Raw genomic sequence first — 19753 nt, forward strand, 5'->3', positions numbered from 1 at the left:
CCCCCCCCCCCCCCCCCCCCCCCACCCCCCCCCCCCCCCACCCCCCCCCCCCCCCCCGCCTCCTCCCCGCCCGTAACCCGAGAGACAGCCTCAACTCTTGGAGGACACTCTCCTGGCAAAGGTAAAGGCTGGCGGCGGGAATGGGCTTATTTTGCAGCGGATGGTTATTTTGCAGCTCCCCCTGCTTTGCTTGTATTTATTTAATTTTTTTTTTTTTTCCTCCTTTTCCCTTCCCTGCCCCCCCCCCCCCCACCCCGCGCCCCCCACCCCCCCTCGCCCCCCCCCAAAGGCTGCGAGGCGGGGGGATGTGCAGCATTTCCAGGGGTGGATATTGCGCATGTTGGTCACTCTTGTTTTAAAGTCTCCGAGGGAGGCGAGCGGGAATGTAAACAAGAACTTTTAAAGGGTCTAGCTCCGTAGCTCCCCCCCCCTCCCCTTCCCTTCCCTCCCCCTTTTTTATTTTTTTATATTTATTTTTTATTTATTTTTTTTATTTTTTTATTTTTTTTTTAATTTTCCAAATTAATGACTGCGGCAAGAGCCTTGCCCCGCCGCCCTGCCCACCGCGGCTCCTCGGGGGGCGATGTGCGGTAACCGGGGGTGGTGGTTGGGGGTGTGTGTGGGGGGTGTGTGTGTGATATGTGTGTGTGTGTATATATGTGTATAGTGTGGGTGTGTGTGTATGTACACGACTCCGCGGCCGGGTTTAACGCTACCGCGGAGCGGCGGGTCCGCGGGCGCGGAGCCGGGATGGCGGTACCCGGGGGCGTGGTGGCTGCCGGTTCCCGCTTGCCCTCCCTCCCCATCGCTGCTGGTCCCCGGGCTACCGGGGGCCGGGCGATGCGGGGGGGGGGGGGGGGGGAGGCGGTGGCCACCGCCTCCCCCCCCCCCCCCCGCATCGCCCGGCCCGGAAAAACATCCCCCGCACCCGCTCCTGCCCCTTCCCCACCTGCAACCGCGTTGTTTTTTAGGATGCGGGGATGGGGAACCCCTTTACCTGCACCCCCCCCCCGCCTCCCCCCCCCCCCCTCCTTCCTGGGGATGGAGGCACCGAGCTAGAAGTTGGGAAGCGGTGCAGAGGCGGGGGGGGGGGGGGATTGATGCTGGTTTGTCAACCTCGGATGCAATTAGAGAGAGAAAATATATATATGTCTCCATACCTGTACATCCTGAACGCTTTTTGAGTGGGAAGGGTGGCATTCAGAGGGAAAAATTCCCAGCTCCTTCTCTCGGCACCCCCAGTGAAAATTCTTGGCTTACAGGTTCCTACCGCTGGGACATTTTTAAGAGGGGCTTTTGCGGGGGGGGGGGGGGGAACAGAAATAATAATAAAAAAAAAATATCAATGGTCTCAGCCTTTCTCCCAGGGGTGAGGAGCCCGGCTCTTAGGAATGGTGTTTGACCTTTAAGCATTTATTGGCTACTGAGGTTAAAATAAGCTGGAGATAGAAGTAAAAATAGCTTGCAGAAAGGTTAAATCAAAGGTTAAATTTGTTTTTCCTAGGAAAATTGAGGCTGATGTCCAAAAATGAAGGCTTGGAGCAAAGGCTGGGAGGGTACGCGTTGGGTCTGTGGGCAGGGGGATGCGATTCGTTTAAAGCGCCGGTGGCTGCTGATGGTGGCTGCTGATGGTGTTTGCCACCGAGTTCTCAAAGTTGGTGGGTGGGTGGTCCTCAATTTTAAAGGTCTGCTCTTTGCCTGTCTCTGGGTAGTTGGTACAAAGTTCGGAGTGCCCAGAGCTCCTGTTGCTTTTCCTCTGAGTTGCGGATGCTCAGAGACCTGCGGGATGGGGCAGCCCCAGTGTCCCTGTGTCCCTGCCTTCTGCTCCCTCCTGCCCGAAGGCAGGGGTGGCCCCGAGTGCCCGCAGTAACCTTTCTGATTACCTGGGCTCTGTCTGGGCTTGCTGAAGGACCAGAGAAAAAAAAAAAAAAAAAAAAAAAAGGATAATTAGAGGGTAACAAGTCAGAAGAGGCAAGCAAAGTTATAAATGTGAGTAGTAAAGACACAAAAAAAATCCCCTTGTAGATGTGGAAAAAGGCAAAGCACAGGAAGTAAACAGAGGGCTTGTTTTGTTTTAAATTTCAGTGAGATTAAATTTTGCCCCAGGGAGCCAAGACAGCAAATAAGAGTTGCTGTGGAGGAGAGGAGGAATGGCTCTTTCTTCACCTGGGCAGTTGAGTTTTTGCTTGGAGAGGTTGGGGCTGGCAGCAGCCTGTGGAGGAGGCGGAGGGGCAGGCGAGCCCCGGCTGGCAGGGACAGGCTCCCGCTGCCCAGAAATTTGGGGGTTCCTGGGTACCAGGATTGTGCCTTTCTGGATTGACGCTTCGCAGGGTTACCGGGGAGGTTAAGAAAAGAGCAAGCGCGGTTTCCCCTGAGGTGTAAGGGCTGTGCACCCAAGATTTGCTGATGGTCTGTTGGCACAGCTGACGTGCATCCTTCGGTCAAAAAGTTTGTTCTTCTGTTACGGTGAAATTAGGGGGGGGGGGGGGCTGTGCCTGCGTCGGGGGGATGCTGCTCCTCTCTCAGAGTCTCCCAGAGCAGCGTTTGGCTCCAAAACTGTTAATGAGAAAAGCCAATCTGTTGAGGACGACCCTCCTAAGGTGTAAAGGTTGGGACCTTCCAGCCCACCGCCCTTCTTGTTATACTTTCTAACAACCTGCTGGTATTCCTAGACAGAGCCAAGAAATAGTTAAGGCGGAGGGGGAAGGATGGACGAGCTGCCCCTGGACTCCGCATCCCCCGGCCAGGCAGAGGCGATGGGACAGAGTCCCTGGGAGCGATGGGACACACCGGGTCCCTGGGAGCGATGGGACGGGGTCCCTGGGAGCGGGGGTCCGGGCTGGCCGGAGCGGTGTACATGCCGCTGGGGGCACTATGTTCTGTTTGTGTTCCTATTTCTGGGCTGGAAGAACAAACAGGGAAGTGGTTTTCTGCAGTCTCATTGCAGCTCACAAACAGAGCGCAGAATTCAGCCGGTGTTGCTCAACTGTCACAGCGTCAGAGGTGACGGCGCAGGGGGGGGACCGAGCGCGGCGCATCCCTTAGCGCGGATGAGCGCTGGGAAGAGGTGATGAGCAAATACTGGTGGTGGATGGTTTGGTTTTGGTTTGGTTTGGTTTTTTACTGCAACTTCTGCAGGTTTGTGTGCCCGTTCCCTGCGTGCACAGGCACGGATGAATTTCTCTAGTTTGCTTGCCACAATCCAGAGTGGTTCATTCTTGCAGACACGGTGCTGTGGTGCCACCAGGAGCTGCCGAATCCCACGTGGACTTGATATTTGTGGGCAGCCGGGAGACATTAGCGGATTCCCCAGAGCAGAAGGGTCATCCTGGAAGGGCTCGCAGAGGGCGAGGAGTTGGGCAGAAGCGGTTGTTTGTTGGCAGAAGGGCTGAATTGAGGCATTTTGGTTTGGTGCGCGCAGGGAGAGGTGCCCAGGTGGGACAGGAGCTCAGGACCCGGGCACACGCACCTCTCGGTGAGTGATGCAGAGCACTGCTTGCCTTCCCTTCTCCCAGCTGCCACAGGCTGGGCAAAATTGCATCTCCAAAAGCTCTTCTTCAGCCCTCCCCCTGCTGCGAGGAAGGACCAGGCAGCCTCAGGCCATCATCTCAGTTTTACCGCCCATCCTGTGGCTAATTTGTCCGAGGCCCTAGTGATTTACATTTGTTTAGGCTGATGGAGGGCCATCATCTTCCTCGCTTTAGCATTTATCTGCCTTTCTCAGCTTGAACAAAGGCAATGCTGAACATGTGGTAGTTTGCAAGCAATTCCGTTTTCGGGATTCCAGGCATTAGCGCAGGGCTATGCCTGTGGATGGGAGTTGCAGACACTTCAGGGGGATGTTCATTTGTTTATAAAAGAAACCCACATCTGTTTCTGTTTGAATTTTTTAAGCAAGCATACATAGAAACCTTTCTCTTGGTTTCTGGCTCGGTAAAAGCTGGATTTTGGGCCAAGTTTGACCTAACAGTGACCTTTTCAAAGTATTACAAATTTTTTTGGTATTTGTTTATGACTGTAATAATGATGCCATGCGGGGAATGGGTCAGTTAAAGGTGAAATTAGCTTCTAATGTAAACAAAGGATTAATTTTGGAGCAGAGACCATATTTTGTGGAGACTTGAAATTGCTTAGTAGCAGACCAACCGAATTGCTCCCGAGCGTTTGCTCTGTGGGAGGGATGTGGGCAGTGGGTCCCCCTGTGCCGGGTGCCCGACGGAGGGACGAGGGGTGTCGGAGCCCATGGCTCCCCCAGCCACCATCAGACTTTATAACCCTGTGCTCTGGATGGGGAAATGGCCCGATTACCCTTCTTCTAACAGTAAATTCCTCTCTTAAGTGCCATGCGGTTTACTACTGGTTTGGCTGCTCAAGAAGATGAGTCCCTCAGAAAACAGCATCTTCGTGGCACCGCCGGGAAGTTAACCATTTTATGAAAAGATCTGGTTGAGCTCTGTGGTTTCGGCCCCAAATTTCGCTCCCTTCAAGCGCACAGTCCCTTGTGGGCCGTTGTGTGCCATTGTTGGAGGTAACGCCATCCCCTACACAGGCGGCGGTTACCTCTCAGTGCTGCTGCGCCCGGAGATGTCCATACTTTGCTCGAGCCGGAGTTTCATTCGGAGCAGTTGAAGGCAGTTTGGCTCAAGAGGATGCTGTCTTGGAACAGTGGCAAAATGATTTGCTGAAGTAGTGCCACTATTGTACCTGCAGTATGAAGCGCTTCTGTAGCTGAATATAAATTCATACTGATACGCAGTGAGCGTGTAAAAGTGTGTTGCGTGGGGCAGGAGCAGGACGCGGGGACCGGGTTCACTCAGAGGGATGATCAGTGCATCTTCTCGGGTGGATATCAGAGCCTGCGTCCTGACAACCTGTGCTGTGCAGTAATCGTACACATTTTCCCCTCCCTGGGAAGGAGAGCGATGTAGGTGATGCTGTCTTGCCGTAAAGGCAAAGACGGGAAACACTGGAAATTCCCCCAGGCATGGGTAGCATTCCTTTGCTTCGGCTCAGGTGTTTCTTTTCCCCGTTGGCTTCGGCTTAGTTAATCGCTGCGATGAGGAACTCCAGAATCAATAAAAGCATAGCTCCAGCTTTGCGCTCCAAAGGCCCGTTTGCCACTTCAAACCAGTAGGAACCAGTTTAAGATGTTCAGGTGGAATTTCCGCTGGGGAAAAAAAAAAAAAGTAAGTAAACTGCAGTTAGAGCTGTCTTCAATATCATTTTCCACAAGCAAAATCTAATGGCTATTGGGAACAAGGCTGGTTTAATAACACCCGTCTCCCCTTGAACCGCTGAGGGAAAGTATTGATATTGCCATATTCTCAAGGAACGTTTTAAATCATGTTTCGACAGGGCAATGCCATACCACAACACCCATAGTTAAATGTTTATGATACTTTGTAGTATTATCCCTTATAATGGTGTGATAAAACACAGCAGGTGTAATGTAAAATACAGGCATTGCGAGGGTTTTATACGTTTAAATGGAACCTTTCCTGTTGTTTGGGGGGCAATGGCATGCTCTACCCTGCTACCCAGGCTGCGTGCCGCTGGTACCGGCTGCGGCCAAACCAGGCTAAACCAGGGGTTTATCATCATTCCCACTTATCACTTGCGGAAGCGGTAGTGCCTGGGCCATGTTAACACCCTTAAGATTCTTACAAAATATCTCAGAAAGTACTGGGACGATATCCACGAGATTAACGTTGTTTCCTGCGGGTGTATTTTAGCTCACAGCCTGTCGGATAGTTGTCGGGTCTATGGGTAGCGCTTTCCATCCGGAGCGCCCAAAGCCCTGTATTGGGGGCCACATTGATCAGCCACCAGCCTAAACTGGCTATTCAAAAGTTAAAACTTATTCTTTCTGTCTTTCTCTCTCTCTTTTTCTCTCTCTCTTTTTCTCTCTCTCTTTTTCTCTCTCTCTTTTCTCTCTCTCTTTTTCTCTCTCTCTTTTTTTCTCTCTCTCTCTTTCTCTCTCCTTTTTCTCTCTCCTTTTCTCTCTCCTTTTTCTCTCTCCTTTTTCTCTCTCCTTTTTCTCTCTCCTTTTTCTCTCTCCTTTTTCTCTCTCTCTCTCTTTCTCTCTCTCTCTCTCTTTCTCTCTCTTTCTCTCTCTTTCTCTCTCTCCTCTCTCTTTCTCTCTCTTTCTCTCTCTTTCTCTCTCTTTCTCTCTCTTTCTCTCTCTTTCTCTCTCTCTCTCTTTCTCTCTCTTTCTCTCCTCTACTCTCTCTTTCTCTCCTCTCTCTCTCCTCTCTCTCTCCTCTCTCTCTCCTCTCTCTCTCCTCTCTCTCTCTCTCCCCTTCTTTCTCTCCCCTTCTTTCTCTCCCCTTCTTTCTCTCCCCTTCTTTCTCTCCCCTTCTTTCTCTCCCCTTCTTTCTCTCCCCTTCCTTTTTTCTGTAGCATCTACTGGTACGGGCACTTGACTTTCAGCTCCTGAGTGCTCGTTTCCCGAGGGGCGAGTTCAGAAGAACCTGCTGATTTCAAGCGCTTCTGTGGCTTGTTCAAAGTCACAAAGCAAGCAGCAGCCGAGCTTGAAACGGGCTCTCCTGGCCTCCTAATCGTGGCGGTGGCACCTGCTGCCGTGGTTTTTGGCTCCAGGAGGATGGAGAAGTCCCAGCAGTCGTGCAGAAGCTGCTTGCTTTCCCCCTAGGAAAAGCCGTGTGCTTTTTCCCCAGTGCTGGGGGGGCTGCACGGCTGTGCCGGCGCAGGCGGAGCAGCTCGGGGTGATGGGAAGTGTGCTGCAGGCTTGGCTGTGTGACAGGTACACCAGAACTCTTAAAAGAAGTAGATACCGCCTGAGTGGGAAGATGAGTCAGAGGGTAAAACCCCGGTCTGTGGTACAGAGGGGTCCTCTTCAGCTCCAGGATGCTCGGACTTCCCCCTGCAGACATACTGAGAGAGCGCGTAGTTTCCATTCTTCTGTCTCCGCACTTCTCAAATTTGCAGCCTAGATGGGTTTTTGTCTTTTGTCCCGTCCCAACAGCCCCACGGTCGGTGGTGGTGCCCGTCGGTGGGGCGTCCTCCGTCGGTGGGGCATCCTCCGTCGGTGGGGCGTCCTCCGTCAGTGGGGCATCCGCTGTGGTGGGGCATCTGCTGTGGTGCGGCATCCTCCGTCGGTGAGGCATCCTCTGTGGTGGGGCATCCTCCCTGGTGGAGCATCCTCCGGTGGGGATGGTGCTCTTGCAGAGGGAGGGCCGTTTGGTTGGCGAGTCCTGCGTAGGCAAATCGCCGTGCAAAGCTGAGCGATCAAAGCGTGCTCGCTGTACCGCCTGAGAGCCGGGGAACGCTGGTAGAGAAACGCTGACAGCCTTAAAGTTTTAAAAATAAGCCCTATGAGGGTTGTTCTCTTCCTTTTTTTTAAGCCCCTGGGTAGTTGTCTGTCGTGAGGGTGAGCGCTGGCGGGTGCTGGGATAACTGGTGTGCAGATACTCGGAGATAACAGCGATTTGGTGCGGCGATGAGTTTCCTGGGCCTTAAGTGTAATGTTCAATTTCTTTTGTTACAGATGGAAGAAAAACGACGCAAGTACTCGATCAGCAGTGATAACTCAGACACCACTGACAGTAAGACCTTTAATTCAAGGCTTTGAGCGAGATAACTAAGCGATTCACCTCCAGCAGGGAAAACGCTTGAATAATTACTTTGCAAAGAGCGGAGGGAGCCGCATTTACTGGGAAGTCTCCCGCACAATGAATTGTGCGCCGGGCTGGGTTTGTCAGAAAAGCAGCAACAAGCTGATATCAATTTAAACGCGCGGCTGTGGCTCCTCTTAACTGATGAGAGCGTCTCCCTCGTGTGAGGAGTCTGGGCCGGGGAGAGCTGCTGATTGCAAAGCCGCTAACGAAGCAAACACTCTTTGCAGACAAGTTGTCCCTTCCCGCGAGCTGCAGCCTGAGACCAGTTAGCTCTTGAGCGAGTCCTGCTGGGGGAAAAGGAAGTTTTTACTGGAGTCAGGGTAAAACCGGAGCCGCCTTCTTCCCTTCCCGTGAGCTGAAGCGTGATGTGGGAAAAGGGACGAGGCTCAAGCCAGCGAAGCTTGCAAGCCCACGCTCGCTTTTCGACATCTACCTCACTTCATCCTCATTCAGGGAAGCACAGAAGCATGTGCTCAACAATAAACATGTGCGAATGTGCTGAATTTTGGCTATAAATAGCCTCCTCGCCCACTTATCCCAGGGTTTCACCCGCTGCAGACATACCGCAGTGCCTCAGCGTTCAGTCCCCTCCAGGCGCTCCTCTAATCCCTTGTCTGGGCTCGGGAGTTTTCCTACGAATTTCTGTAATTCAGCTCTTGGTTTCTTACGAATGTCACAGTAATTTCATCTGGGCCGTGCCGGGAATTTGCTCTCCACGCTTTACGGGATCTGGCTGCTGGATATCCGAGAGCGAAAGGGACTTCGCTAAAGACACTCAACTTCGGGGCCTTTTCCTAACAGGATGATGGGGAGATTACAGGGGGTTATGGAAAGGCTGATCTTGCTGGGTTTGGCTGCCGTTCCCACAGCTTTAGCCAAAAAAATTGTCAGCCTGAGCGGAGTTTGCACCGCTACCACCGACGGGAATCTGCTGTTCGGCTGCTGGAGGGAACCCCCGTCCTGCCGGAGCCCTGGGAGGGGGAGGGGGGGGGTGGTTTGGGGGGGGGGTGCTGAGCCTTGCCTATAGAAAGCGTTTCAAGCTCTGTCAACACCGCTGGCTTCTCGTAAAATAAAACATCTCTGTCTCAGAAAGGGGTTTGTTTTGGAAGCCGTGCTCCAAACTTCCCGGCTCCTGATGCCCAGATACTCAAAAGGCTTTCCCAAGCCGAGCCGCGCTAGCTGGGCTGCTCCGCACGAGGCGTCCCTAATCGCGGCGTTAAACGATGGTGGCCTTATCTCTGTCGGGCTGGGATATTTATGCTGCAGGTGATAGTTAAGCTGTTGACAAATGCTCTCCTGCAGGATAATTGTAAACAAAGCGACGACCTTCTTTTTTTTATGCCTCCGCCGGGAAAGGATGGTAGCGGCGCGTTATCTAAGTCTGCTTCGCTGTAGCACCGCGGTGTAGGTTGAGAAGAGGGGACAAGGTGGAAACCAGTGACTCCGTCTCGCTGTGTCAACTGGGGAGCTGCTGCTGTGATGCTTTGAGCATCGCGGCATTTCCCGGAGGGCTTTGCCTTCTCAGTCCTGTATCATACTGGAATGATTAAAAAAAAAAAAACGTTTAGGTGGAGCCCTCTTTGGTGACATCAAGCCTGACAGCGCAGGCGGAAGGAAAAACAGTTGTCCTTTGGGAACCGATGCCATCTAATCTGGTCTTCGGTTTATGAAATACAGGAAAGTGGGTTTATCGAGTAAACGGCGCAAGGTGAACCAGCGCCTGCTTCCCCTGCGAGCGAAAATAGGCATGGGGGCTTTATCTGGGCTGACGGGGGACTCCACCGCCTGAGCCGGCGGAGGGAGGGACATCGCCCACCCCATGGGGACAGCCCCGCTCCCTCGGGCGAGCTCAGCTCCCGGCCCAGAGCCCTTCTGAAGTCCTGGCACGCACGGATCTGTTGCGCTTGGCATTCGCTTACGTGCAAAGTGTTGTTTCTTCCTATTTGGCCATCCGAGGATAAAATCGGTGTTAAATAGGCCTATTGGTAGTCAGTTTGTTGCACCCCCAGCACAACGTTTTTATGTAGTGGAAGCTGAAGTGGTCCTGCTATGCAGGAGCCCCAACCATTATCATTATTATAAAAAGATTCCAGTAACAATTAGTTCATTATGGCCAAATACATGCAGCTGTTCTTTTTTAATTTTTTTCTTTTTTTTTTTTTTTTTTAACCGGTGGTGGTAGGAGTGGTAATAGCACCTATGGGTTGGAAATAAAGACGAATAACATAATGATCCCAGCACATTTCAGGCTTCAGCTGCCCTCGCCTTGTGGAGGTGGTAGCAGTGGTGATGATAGTGCTCCAGTCAGGATGATGAGAGTCCATTCATAATGCTTCCAGAGTAAAGTAATCCCAAATCCCAAAGCAAATACTCTTTTACTACTGAAAACTGTAAAGTGCATTTGCTTGGTGTGTCTTGTTGCAGGGTTCCCACTAGATGCTGAACTGCACACAGGCATGGAAGTCACCAGTCCTGGCACGGGCAGAGGAGTTTTACCCCATTGGGTCAATATTTTTGACCATGGGGTCTGAAGTCCTCGAGCAGAGGAAGTCCTCGAGTTCAGATGTTTGTCTTTAAGCATCCTTGATAGAAAATTTTTAGTCTTATCATCTCCTTAATTCGTGATTTCAATAGATTCTTGATTCCAGGAGCGTTAGCCCTGGCTCATTCCCTCTTAGAAGCCGTTCTTACTCATGACTTTGCGTTTGCAAGACTGACGTCTGCATTTGACAAGTTTTTTTAAATTTCAGAGGTCCCTCTTTCATCATCTTTAGCAGCAGGAAAGTGATGTTAATCTCTTTTGGTGAAGTACCCTGAGATGTGTGCAAAAATAATGCCATGTCAACGTATTGTCACCTCTTAACGTTGACCCAAAGTGTTGGTTGAGGCTGTAGTAGTGGTGGTGGGGCTGGTGACAAAGGTATGGACAAAAATTTGCCTCTTTTCTAGGTAACCTGTCTCTTGCCTCATTGCAGGTCACACCACGTCCGCCTCCAGATGCTCCAAAATTCCGAATACCAAATCCACCTGGTCCCGGCAGAAGGAGAAGAAGCCCTCTGAGGTACGTGAGGTTTTAAGCTTTTGCCAAAGGAAGAGTTTTCCCCCGGGGCCATGCTTGCCCAGGTGTGGTGGCAACCGGTGTGCCCCCAGCTGGCTGTGGGTGCTGGGATAGGGCATCCTCCAAGAAACCAGAGCCCGTGCTGCAGGACCACAGCTCCTGCCAGCGGTGCCAGCCTCAGCCTCCTGCTCGGCTCCGCTGGGATGGAGCAGGTGGAGGTACATGGTTGGCATCTTGGGTGAAGGGTGGGGAGGTCTTTGTGCCCACTCCGTTGGGGTCCTTGTGCCCACTCCGTTGGGGTCCTTGTGCCCACTCCATTGGGGTCCTTGTGCCCACTCCATTGATGTCCTTGTGCCCACTCCGTTGGGGTCCTTGTGCCCATTCCACTGGGGTCCTTGTGCCTACTCCATTGGGGTCCTTGTGCCCACTCCATCCCTGTTGGTGCAATGGGGAAGAGGTTGAGTTTGGTGGGATTGGGAGGTCCTACGGTATCGAGAAGGCTACATGCTGAGGTTCCCTGATTTGGGTGCCCACCCGGTTGCCCTTTCATTAATGGCACTGATGCCAGGGGAGGGTGGCTCGGTGGCACGGAGGCTCCTCCCAGTGAGTAAGTGGGAGCTATGGAGAGGCGTGAAATGAGAGACAGCACAGCTGAGTTGGAGATTACGTTGTGTTGGTTCCCTCCTGTCACGGGGCTCAAGGGCACGACGGCCAGGCTGTTGGAGTCTGACCTTGTTGCAGGGTGTTCCCTTCACTCCTTACTGGTACGGGCAGCGCTGCCCACCTCGGGGGGCACTGCCCAGGTCGCCCCTGCCAGCTCTGCGGTGCGGGGTCTGGGCCGGGGTCGGGAGGAGCGGCGTTTCCCGAGGACCGTGCTGGAAGGGACGATGCTGTGCCCTGTTTTCCCTCGCGCGCCTCGGATACGTTTCCACTAGACGTGGAAACTATACCAGGCATGAGCTGCTGTTGTAGCAACTGCAGTGTTTAGCGGTGGTCATCTTCGTTTCAAGAGCAGCGTGAGCAAAGCCAGAGGGACATTGTTCTCACATTCCCTTTCCTCTGGACCAGGGTCCGGAGTCAAACAGAGCTAAGTTTAGAAGCAGGTGAAGCCGGCACGGCTAATGCCGTCTCGCAGGCTGTAAACTCCCTGCCGAGCCCCCACGTTAACATTTCTCCTGAGGCTGTGGCCCGGTAAGCACAAACCTCTCTAACATCCTCCCTTTGCATCAAGCCGAGTAGAGATTTTGAGGTTTTCCTGTGGTCACTGCCTGAATTACAGCTGCGCTTAGTTCTTATCGCTGTGACAGATTTACATTGGTGTAGCTAACGTGTTGGCAGTGGTCAGAGACTTAAAAAGCCGGAGTTGCTTGTGCCTTGGGTAAAGAGAGGGGCCGAAAAGCTGTTTTTACCAGCTGAGGTAATTGGAAACACGCCAGAGAGCAAAGCACCAGGGGTACGGATGTCACTGGCTGCTGACAAGGCTGTTGGAAAGTTGTGCGTTAGGGCTGGTAATGTCACTTTTCGGTTATAGCTGTGTCTCTCGATATGGGTGAGGGGGTGTATTTTGTCACCTGAATCTCCCCCGTTGAGAAGGTGAAGCGTTTGGGGCATCTCCTCCTCCCTGGGCACAGTTACCCCCTCTCTGACATAACCGCCCGTCCCTGTGCCCGACGTGTCTGTAACGGTGTGAGATTGGCCATGTAGGTGCCTTCAGGAGCCCCGCGGAAATACCCGGCGTCAAACCTGGTGAGATGGGCCAGGATGTGACTCACGCGTCACCGGCAGTGCCACACGTGCCACACGTGCCACCCTGCTGCTGCCCAGTAAAATCCCCCTCCGGAAGAGCCTGCATCGGGGGATCTCTTTCTGCATCAATGGCACAGGCACGCTTCGGTCTTTAATATGCGTTAGCTTTATCAGCCGGCTAGGAGGTTACCTGGCTGCTAACGAAGCTCCTGGATATAAGTCCGAGCCAAGACTCCCAAGTGAAAACGCTTCTTGCGCTTCGTGAAGGACCTGCAGACCCAGCTGCAAGTTTCGCTGCTCTACAACAGCTGGAGCGAAAGCTGGATCTTAGTGCACGGCACCCGGGGGGACATCAGATGTGGGACCGCGGAGGCCGGGCTCATCCCTCTGCTTCATGCTCCATTATGCCCAGAGGATGGTTCTCAGTGAAATGGAGCTCTGGAACAAATAGAGTGGAGCAAAAGCTTAACAGTGCCCAGCTTAGCAACAGTTGGGACAGAAAGTGAACCCCGGTGGCATATTTGAACTGAAACTCCAGGGGAATTTGGGGAGGCCGTGTGTAATTACTCAAGTTGGAGTTTGGCCAGGATGCCTGAGCTGACAAACCATCTTTTACAAGAGCGTGGTGGGAACCTGAGCAGATGGGACCAGTCCAGATCTCAGCTTTACTCCCCTTACCCTGCATCTCCCCCGTGGCTGCTGGCACTCTGGGACTGCTTGAATCCAGCTCCGGGTGAAACCCGGGGGTCAGGAGAGTGTGGAGTGTCCCTGGGGTTGGACGTAGGATCGCCCCGTGCGGCAGGTCCGAGACCTGTAGTGGTGCACAGTAATGGTTTGGAGCTCACTCCGGTGAGCGCTGATTTGTGGATTTCCTCTGCAACAGCATCTGCCGCACTTTTCCACAAGTGACCCAACTTCTCTTACTGGGAGCACCTGTGAACATGTCTGGTCCATGCTTTGGATCCTCTGCCCATCATCTGTGAAATGCTGCAGGTTTTGGCACGTCCCAGGGGATTTCTGGCATGGACTGGGATAGACATCGTGTCCTGCTGGAGCAAGTACCAAAAAGTGTAAAACATAAGCCACACCACCATCAAACCCACTTCACAAGAAGTACTGAAGTACCTTTCTCTTTGCGGTCCCTTTCCATCTCACTGAGGATGGAAACCACGAGAGGGTGACATGGAGAGCGTGAAGAATTCCATCCCTGGAGGTGTTCAAGGCCGGGTTGGACGGGGCTGGGAGCAACCTGGGCTGGGGGGAGGTGTCCCTGCCCAGGGCAGGGGGGTGGGAACGAGATGATCTTCAAGGTCCCTTCCAACCCAAACCATTCCATGATTCTGTGAATGTATTATCAGATGTTGAACCCCGCCTCCCCCCAGTCAGTCTGCCCCAAACATTATGGGGCTTGAGAAGCCTTTTCAAACAGTAACTCAAAACTCCAGGTTGGCACGTGGCTCGTAGCTTTATCAAGAGCTGAACCTTGTTCCAGGTGGAGGGGGTCCGGGCACATCCCGAGGGGCGGCGATGGGCTGGGGGAGCGGTGGGGGTTTGTGTGCGTGGGGAACCACCGAGCTCTCCTGCCCTTCCTGAAGCGGTGTCCGTGTTTCTGTGGGAGCTGCTGTCTGCATTCCCCCTGACAACCCCCCGGGCAGGAGATAAAAAAAAAAAAAAAATCAAAAGCATTAGTGCTACGTAGTTGTTAGCCGGGTCAGGGGGTGATGTTTATTATGAAAGACTCAGTGAGAAGGGATTAACTATACACATTAAAAACCACCCGATACAAGGCATCTGGAAAAACAAGCTTCTTAACATGGAAAAGTACTGAGCTGTTTGTAAACATCCGCGAAGGGGGCCATTGCCAGGGAGGGTGATTATATTTATCTGTGCCTGTCACGGGGCTCTGCCCGGGCTCTCTCCTGACATGTCCCAGGCACCGGGCCTCCCTCTCGCCTGCCTCCCTTGCAGAGGCGACGGTCGTCCTCCCCTGCCCCGCGCTCCGGGTGGCAGAGACCTCCGGGCAGAGCCCCGCCGCAATGCCGACGGTGCCCCGGGCACGGGCATGGCTCTCCTGCCCTGCCTTTGCCCGTAGGCGCAGGCTGGATGTGGGCAGCTGCCAGCGGCTTCTTGCGTCCGCAGTGATAGCGGTCTGCCAATCCGGTCATTGTAATTAATCTCGTAAGAGCTCGTTTGCCTCTGAACCCGGTTTCAAACGGAGCGTGGTGGCCGGTACCCATCCCCGAGGAGCCCTGCGAGGAGATGCCGGTCGTGCTCCCCGCGCTGGGAGCTGGAGGGAGGGGGGATGCTCGTTTGGGTCCTCCCTGTCTCGCACGCTGAATCTGCAGCGGGGAAGAAGATGTGCTTCAGTTACGGATTTCTGCTTCTTTTAGTGGCGCGTTGGTGCCATCCTGCCCCCGGCTATAGGGCTGCTGGGGATGGGAGCGCAAGCCGCGCTGGTTAGACTGCAGTCATCAAACCCTCTCTCCTGCTCCTGACAGGGAACAGTTGTCAGTGTCTGAGGAGAGAATATAAGAACAAGGCAAGTGTGTAATGATAGTCGCCGGCTCCATCCGCCAGCTCCCAGCCGTCAGCGGCCTGGGGACTCCCTCGGCTGCTGCCTCTGAGCCACTGCCGCAGCCGCGGGGCTCGTCACAGACTCACAGCATCCCAGACTGGTGGGGGCTGGCAGGGCCCTCTGGAGCTCCCCCAGTGCCACCCCCCGCCAGAGCAGGGGCACCTCCGGCAGTGGCACAGGACACCTCCAGGCGGGTTTGGAATGGCTCCAAAGGGGGAGACTCCCCCCCTCTCTGGGCAGCTGTGCCAGTGCTCTGCCGCCCCCACAGGAGAGAAGTCCCTCCTCAGGTTGAGATGGAACTTCTGATGCTCAAGTTTGTGCCCGTTCCCTCTTGTCCTGTCACTGGGCACCACTGGAAAAAGACTGTTCCCATCTGCCTGGCACCTGCCCTTGAAGGAGTGATAAGTATTGATAAGATCTCCTCTCAGCCTTCACTTCTCCAGACTAGAAAGCCCTTCAGCCTTTGCTCATCAGAGAGATGCTCCAGTCCCCTCATCATCTTTGTAGCCCTTTGCTGGACCCTCTCCAGCAGTTCCCTGTCCTTGACCCGGAGAGCCCAGAACCGGACACAGCGCTCCAGATGTGGTCTCCCCAGGGCAGAGCAGAGGGGGAGGATGACCTCCCTCCACCTGCTGGCCACACTCTTCTTGATGCCCCCCAGGATGCCATTGGCCTTCTTGGCCACCAGGGCACATTGCTGCCTGATGGGCATCCTGTCATCCACCAGGACTCCCAGGTCCCATTCCACAGTCATGAGCTCCTGAACTATCTGGGATCCAAAACGCTACCCTGTAATGAGTTGCGCTGCTAAAATATATTGTGGGGGAAAAAAATAACAGTTTGGGGTTTTTTTGTGCAAACCACCTGCCTGACATCCCTCCAGCCGCCCCTGCGCGGTCTCAGCTCTCCTCTGCTCTTCTCCTTGGCCATCCTCATCACCCTTCTCCTTCATCCTGGACTTTCTGGAGACGAGGGGACCGCAGCTGCAGGCAGGGCTCAAGATGAAGGGGGAAACCACAAATTTATACGATTTACATTATTTTCTGCTTGCCTTGTTTAGATACTACTTCCGTGCTTTGAAAGATGTCTTTTTGTATCTCTTTACAAGGATTTAACCCTTTTAGCGAGCATCATTGTCTCCCTTCTATAAAGTCATTCTTCGTGCATTAGATCTTGGGTTTGTTTTTCCCCGCAATAGGTATATAAAGGCCCAGTGCAGTGTGAATTTAGTCCCTGGGCTCTCCGTGCTTGAAGAAGGGCTTTTACGAGTATGGCCAAGCAAGACTGGACATGCTTTTACCGGGCGGGATAAGGAGAAAAATCCCTCTCTGTCGAAAGGTTTGACTGCGGTGGCTTTGTTACTTTTCCCATGCCGGCGCAGGGATAACGGATTAATGCCATTGTCTTCTGAATTCTGAGAAGGGCCAGACAGAAACGCTTCTTGTTCCTATTTTAAATTTCTGTTGTTCATTGAATCTTTAACATTCAGCATTTCGAGAGGAAGCAAGACTAGATGAAGCGATAGCGGGCTGGCTCCCGAGTGAACATGAGAGTAAGTACTTTTTTTTCCCCCCCCAGAGGCAGATGATATCGCTGCTTACAAACACACAGCAGGCGCTGCCGCGTTTCGGAGCCTCGCTACCCAATATCGCCGCTCGTCTCGGTTTGGGAAAAAGCTGGAAAAAAACGTGCTATAAAGGCAGGGAAATGGGGCTGGCGGGGGGCAGGAGGGGAGCGGGGCCGGGCGGCCGAGGGCTGCGCCCGCGGAGGTGCCGGCTCAAGCTGATGCGAAGACAGTTTGTACAACCCAAAACTATTCCCAGGGCTCCCATTGTTCCCGTTGTTTTCTCTTTCTCTAAAAATCCTTGTGACTCATGAGCTACAACAAACAGTTTTATGCTTGAGAGAGTGAAGGGCTAAGAGCGCTGGCTGGGAACGAGGAGGGAGCCCTGCAAACGAGGCAGCCGGGGACGCCCCTGCTCCCGGGGTGGATGGAGGAAGGGGGTTATGGCCGGGGGATTATACGGGATACGGCTGCCAGTGCAGTGGAAAAAAGGGTGTTGAACCAAAACCTAAAGAAACCCGGTTGTCTCGGTGTCAGAAAACGCTCCCACGTCCCTGGTGCGTGACGCGCTGTGTCGCGGAGCGATGCTCCGCGTGCGGCAGAGGGGCCGTCGGTGCGGGACCCCGCACGGCGGCGGCGGGTGCGAAGGTGTCAGGGGAGGGTCACGGATTGGTCGGGTTAAAGGAGGGAACAGATTCCCATGTGAGATTTGGGATGCAGGCTGTGGCCAGTCCCTTCCCACCTCTCCTGCCCGCCCTCTCCCCGGCGAGCACGTGGCGCTTTGCAGCGTGCGCTTGGTTTTGAATGATGGGCTTTGTTTCTCTCACAGTTTTTACCAGTGCTTTGCAGCGTTGGAATGCTTTGGAAAGAGTTATTTTTTTGCTAAAGCTTTGGGGACGCAAGCATTTACGTCTACGAACAAAATGCGCATCCCATCCCATCCCATCCCATCCCAGTGCTGGGAGGTCGCCCCTCTGCCCCAAGAGCAAGGTCTAAAAGCCCCGAGGTCGGCTGGGTGCGGATGGGGGGTGGAAAATGTGTAAGAATTCCTGCTGGCTGGGAAAGCCTCGTGTGCTGGGGGGGAGGGGGGGAGGGGGCAGTTGCCCCCCTGAGCCTCCCGGTACCTTCGGAGCTGGTTTTTAGCCGGGCTGGTTTGCAGCAGGGTCCTGGGTTGTGTGGCTGTGGCCGTGTCGGGGTGGGGGACACACACACACCGAGGCCATGAGTCACCTCACCGGGCGCGATCGGCCGCGCCGCATCCTACAGGGCACTCCCTGGGCTGGCTGCAGCTTAAAAAAAAACTAATTAAAACCCGGCGCGCGACGAGTTTTCTTTTCGTTTCGACTTGAAGCCCCAAAGAGATAACAGCTTTTTGGCTCCCGCCCAGGCCCTGGTTTCGTACCAGCGGAAAGTCGTTACCGCGGGCTCTGAATTGGGTGTTTTCGGGTCGGGGTTTGGGGCTGAGGGGATAATTGGCAGGCGCAGAGCTGCGGTGCGGTCGGCTGAAAGGGCGAGTCCTTGACGGAGCCCCTAAAGTGGGAGCTGAATGGCGGGGAGATTGCCGGGCCGCGGTACGTAGAGGGGTTTGTGAGTGAGTCACAGAACCTGGAAATCGATACGGAGGATTGCGCAGAAAGGTGGTGGAGAGGCTCGGAGAGGGGCTGGTCGGCCACGGAGGAGGAAGAGGAATGCTGCTGCAAAGCAGAGCGGCCTGGGAGCCCTTTGCTGAGGGTTCCATGGCAGCGGGGCACCGTGTGCCACAGCATCTCCTCCCCTGGGGAGCCGTTTCCACGCGAGGTTGCCCAAGCGGTGGACAACGTTGATGCTGGTCCATGCGAGATCCTCCTGGAGGTGCCCAGCAGTCATCTCCGGGGGGTGGGGGATGGCTGCCCGGCTGCGTCTGAAGCAGCAGATCCTCTCCGAGGTGGAACGGCCGATAGATGAGGTGTTTGTGGCTCAGGGAGGAGCTGAATCCACCCCCTGCCTTGCAGGTCACTGCCATCATCCCAAGAGCATCCTTCCCACGGCAGGCTGGAGCGGAGTGAGGTGTTAGGATGTGTAAATGGGAAGATATGTTATATTTAATTAACTGAGGGGATTTTAAAGTTGGTTTTAGAGAGAAAATCCATACAGCTTTTGCCTCACAATAGCAATAACAAAAGATAGTGGTGTATCGCTGGGGAATGCGACAGCTTTGGTGTCCCAGTGACTTTCCACGTTCCTGGACCGCCAGGACCAGCTGTCCTGGGGAGGGAGGCAGACCAACGCTGCAAACTGGTGGGATGAAAGGGTGGAGAAATAGTAGAGGTTGGTAATATGAGCTTGTCCTGCCTGTGAGAAGTGAGTGCCAAGGGTAACTTAAAGGCTTGCAGACCTTGGAAGTGGAGCCGACCCAGAGCAGTTGGATCCGCAGGACCAGGCTGTGGCTGGCAGTGGTGGTACCGGGACAGGAGGGGTGAGCTCGAGTCTGTGACTGCCCAGTAGTTCTTCAATCCAGGAAGGAATTATTGCCTAGAAGCTGTTTTCTACACAAAAAGACCTGGATGGGACCGTGTGTGCAATCGGACGGCTTCTCCACATGGCTGGTGGGAGAGCCTGGAGCAGCAGGATCTCCATGTTGGTGGCCTGAGCTGCTGGGGCTGTCCTCCTTTGGGCTGCTCTGGTAGAGCCTGGTCCATGCTGTGAGGTCGCTACAATCACACTGGGAATTAACCTGCCGCCTCGTGTGTGAGCAACATGGCCATGAGCAGGGAAAGCCATCTGGGAAGCCGAGACGTGAGGCCGATGGGCTACTTGGGAATGGCAGTGGCAGAGGAGGTGATGGAAGATGATCCGAGGGCTGGAGCACCTCTCCTATGAAGACAGGCTGGGAGAGTTGGGGGTGTTCAGCCTGGAGAAGAGAAGGCTCTGGGGAGACCTCATAGCAGCTTTCCACTATCTGAAGGGGGCCTACAAGAAAGCTGGGGAGGGACTTTTTACAAGGGCATGTAGCGATAGGATAAGGGATAATGGCTTCAAACTGGAAAAGGGGAGATTTAGAATAGATATAAGGAAGAAAAATTTTTGCTATGAGGGTGGTGAAGCACTGGAACAAATTGCCCAGGGAACTTGTGGAGGCCCCGTTCCTGGAGGTGTTCAAGGCCAGGTTGGATGGGGCTTGGAGCAACCTGGGCTGG

The 19753-nt window shown here is 54.1% G+C and overlaps 1 protein-coding gene across 6 annotated transcripts in view; it reads left to right on the plus strand.

The window, feature by feature from the left end:
- The window catches only part of JADE2 (jade family PHD finger 2), an 87394-nt gene that overhangs the window by 484 nt on the left and 67157 nt on the right, over nucleotides 1-19753 (plus strand). For 2 of the 6 annotated variants that reach the window (XM_082489721.1, XM_082489725.1), the window contains exons 1-3: nucleotides 5042-5186; nucleotides 7505-7562; nucleotides 10610-10695. In XM_082489721.1, the coding sequence (XP_082345847.1) occupies nucleotides 5148-5186; nucleotides 7505-7562; nucleotides 10610-10695 (183 nt within the window). In that variant the 5' untranslated portion in view covers nucleotides 5042-5147. Of the gene's footprint in view, nucleotides 1-48; nucleotides 122-1623; nucleotides 1990-3022; nucleotides 3068-5041; nucleotides 5187-7502; nucleotides 7563-10609; nucleotides 10696-19753 lie in introns of those variants that run through there. The other 4 variants (XM_082489722.1, XM_082489723.1, XM_082489724.1 and 1 more) reach the window with 4 other exon arrangements.

The sequence above is a fragment of the Vanellus vanellus genome, assembly GCF_965231255.1.
Source record: "Vanellus vanellus genome assembly, chromosome: 13".
Lineage (NCBI taxonomy): Eukaryota > Metazoa > Chordata > Aves > Charadriiformes > Charadriidae > Vanellus > Vanellus vanellus.